At 38.3% G+C, this 3739-nt stretch overlaps 1 protein-coding gene across 1 annotated transcript; it reads left to right on the top strand.

Annotated features, from left to right (window-relative positions):
- Window positions 1–587: 587 nt before the first annotated feature.
- On the top strand, window positions 588–1346 carry LOC140241581 (uncharacterized). The gene has a single exon (XM_072321315.1). The coding sequence runs from the start codon at window positions 588–590 to the stop codon at window positions 1344–1346; it is 759 nt and encodes a 252-aa protein (XP_072177416.1).
- Window positions 1347–3739: the final 2393 nt, after the last annotated feature.

A 3739-nucleotide genomic window follows, 5' to 3' on the forward strand; every position in this document is an offset into this window, starting at 1 on the left:
AATCAATGAATGATTTGTTAAAGAAAACCGAAGAAAAGCGGAGATATATCGAAAGTCTAGGTTATGAATGCGTCTCCATCTGGGAGTGTGAGTATCGAGATAGGCGCAAAATTGATCCTGAACTCAGTGCGTTCCTCTCCGAAAACTTCCCCTCTCCCAAGTTCCGTCGTGGAATGACTCAAGATCAAATTTTAACCGCCATTACAAACGGAACACTCTTTGGCTTTGTACAGTGCGATATCCATGTCCCTGAAAAGCTTAAGCAGTCCTTTTCAGAGATGTGTCCTATCTTCAAGAATGTCAATATTTGCAGAGAGGACATTGGAGACCTCATGCAATCGTACGCTAACGAGCACGGAATCATGAATACTCCTCGTCGCAGTCTGATCGGGAGTATGTTTGGTGAAAACATACTGTTGTATACCCCTCTGCTGCGATGGTATCTCAGTCATGGTTTGGTGGTTACGAAAATCTATCAGTTTGTCGAGTTTGAATCCAAGGCGTGTTTTAGAGATTTTGGTGAGAAAGTGTCTGACGCACGGCGAGCTGGAGACCTAGATCCTTCAAAGAAAATCATCGCGGATACGATGAAATTGATCGGAAACTCATCGTATGGCAAGACAATTACAAACAAACTGAAGCATCGAAACGTCAAAATCTGCGATGAAAACAAAGCTGAGAGGTACATTAACAACATTCTTTATCGAGACTTGAATCCGATAGGGGAAGACTGTTACGAAGTCGACTTAGCAAAACAGAAAATAAAACTAGATCTTCCCGTGCAAATTGGCCACGCTGTGTACCAGTTGGCAAAACTACGCATGCTCCAATTCTATTATGACTTTCTTCTAAAATATATTGACCCATCGGACTTCCAGCTGTGTGAGATGGATACCGATTCAGCTTATATGGCTATTTCTGGCGACTCCATAGACAACATTGTCAAACCACACATGCGACAGGAATATGAAGCTGACAAATGCAATTGGTTCCCGAGAAACGACACACCAGAAGTAGCCAGGCATGATAAGCGTACTCCTGGGTTATTCAAAGTTGAGTGGGAGGGTGATGGAATCGTGGCACTTTGTAGTAAGACCTACTACTGCTTCGGTGCAACTGATAAATTCAGCTGCAAGGGAGTCAGTAAGAAACAGAATGTTATTACCAAAGATGTGTACCTGGAGGTTCTGAGATCTAGAAGAGCATCTGGTGGTGTGAATACCGGTTTTCGTGTCGTTGACAATGGTATCTCCACCTACTCCCAGGCCAGAAATTCCTTCTCCTATTTCTACCCGAAACGAAAGGTGCTCGAAGATAATGTTTCTACGACCTACCTGGATATCTAAGTGTGTCGGAAAGATAGTTATAACTTTCACGAATCAAACTGCGTGGAGTTAAGTGTGTCAAGCCTAATACATATTATACATGGGATTAATAAATGATCAACGTGACCAAGTTATCCTCAACCACTGTCCATCTTCTTAGTACTACTTTCTGTGAACAAAGGAAATAATTTGACAGTGGGAGTTATTTAAGATGATAAGCGCGCGATATCCATTCATTTTCCTCATGATTTCATCCGTGAATTACTTGTCATATAATTATTATGATTTTCATTTTTTTTTAATGTACATACATGTAAATAAATATGTGAAGAATGACACCTTACGGTATGTCATTCATTATACAAACTTTGCTTATTGCAGGTATCAAAATCCTGCAAGAAAATTGAACGAAGCAAAGTAAATCAATACAGTCTATAACGACTTCTGTCAAGACTGAGAATTTATGTTGCATATGTGATTATAAAATCGTTATTGATGTGATCATATCTGATTCACTGAGGATATGTGAAGGTTACTAACGATATAACCAAACATATCCAATGAGTTATTTCTATCAAAGTCCGACCAAGGAGGTACAAGCAACCACCTCCCTGACTGATTGAAAATCAAATCTAGTATACATATACGTGCACCACATTTCCGAACGAGTTGTAAGCTCTAACCTGTTTTCTTCCAATATTTATGGTTATTTATACAAGTATATTTGTCGCATTTTATGTCAATGCCTGAAAGTTGAATAAAGTACAAACAGAGAAACAAACAAATAAACTTTGTGTGAATTTCGTCATTTCGAGGGTGTCGTCCACATGATCATGCTGCTGTCGTGGTGGGGGTGTTTGTGTGTGTGCTTGAACTGTAACGGTAAAGCGTTGAAGAAAGTCGAAGTAGAAAGTGAACGCGACAAATAGATGTGGGAGAGTTCCAGAGTACACTAAACGTGACAGAATGTCGGTAAAACAGCGGCTATCACAAAGTGTGTGTAGTTGGGAGAAACGAGGATTGGTATCGTGAATACCATGCATACATTTATATGTACAGATAGTTCATACAATCATTTCTCGTATACACAAACCATGAAATTAGCGTGATAACCCGAGTGTGACTGACAAGATTTTCTTGCTCCATGCGTTGAGTCAATGTATATTATTGAACAAATCAGGTCGCCATCTTGTACTAACGACACACTGGCGTTACAACGATAATGTCACTTCCAACATGAACTTGATTAATATGGGTAACTCAACGCTTCTTCTGTCGTTGGTTTCTTTTTTCTGAACATCAATATCGTGACACTTTTTAATGATGTCATGCGAAATTCCAATACATTATCAGTTTTTTTTTTATCTTGCGTCATACAGTTATATAAATATACTATATATTCAATATACTACTAGTATATATTCATACAGTACATTACTGGAATCGCAGGTTTCTGTGGATGGAGGATATATATATATATATATATATATATTATATATATATATATATATATATATATATATATATATATTTCTTAATGGACATAACATGAACTTAATTATGATAGAAAAGAACAAAGCAATTATGTAACTGTTGTCTAAGAAGACAAAACCTGAGATTTAATTTGTTTTTCACAAGGAAATGTCTATTCGAAATCACGCATGTTGCCTTCTGCACCTCAAATACACGACTCAACATTAATGACGGGGGTCGGTTGTTACGTCATGCGAGCATGGTTTTTCACACAGTTACGAAGTAATATCAAAGTTTGAGAGGTATAAAAACTACTCAACTGTAATGTGACGTTTTCTGATCGCCTTGTTAGGACTGATGAAGCTAATGACATCCCCTTTCATCGTTGTTTCTGTCTTTGTGGGGAAAATTCTTGTCACTGGGCAATATACATCGAAAACAATACCATGTTTACAGTGTACAATAGGGGCGCACGCTCGCGTATGACAAAAAGAAAACACACCATAGAACCACACTATTTAACGCAGAACCGCTATAGAAGATTATCTTCAGAGGAAATGTTTAAGAAGTAGGCTTTAATACGTGACGAGTTGTTAGCTGATATGTGTCAATGTTCACCAACGCCATCCGCAAAATCCTTTTTTTTCACAGAAGTTATGAATCCCTGATGGAATGATCTTTCTGCCATGAAACCATGGACATCAAACGCAGCACGACCTGTGCACTTGAACATGAATTCAAATTGTGTAATCATGATCAATCTAAAGACGCAACAGCAGGTACAACTGGGAATATGAGTATAGCGGTTACTATCAATAGCAATCTTGATTTAGGTAACTATAATATGCGAGATATACAGTCACTGGAGATATAATACCAACAGAGTACAGTCGTACGTAACGCTCAAGTTGTAGACAATCACAGAGAATTGGTGGCTGCTT

Source organism: Diadema setosum, chromosome 18 (assembly GCF_964275005.1).
Source record: "Diadema setosum chromosome 18, eeDiaSeto1, whole genome shotgun sequence".
Lineage (NCBI taxonomy): Eukaryota > Metazoa > Echinodermata > Echinoidea > Diadematoida > Diadematidae > Diadema > Diadema setosum.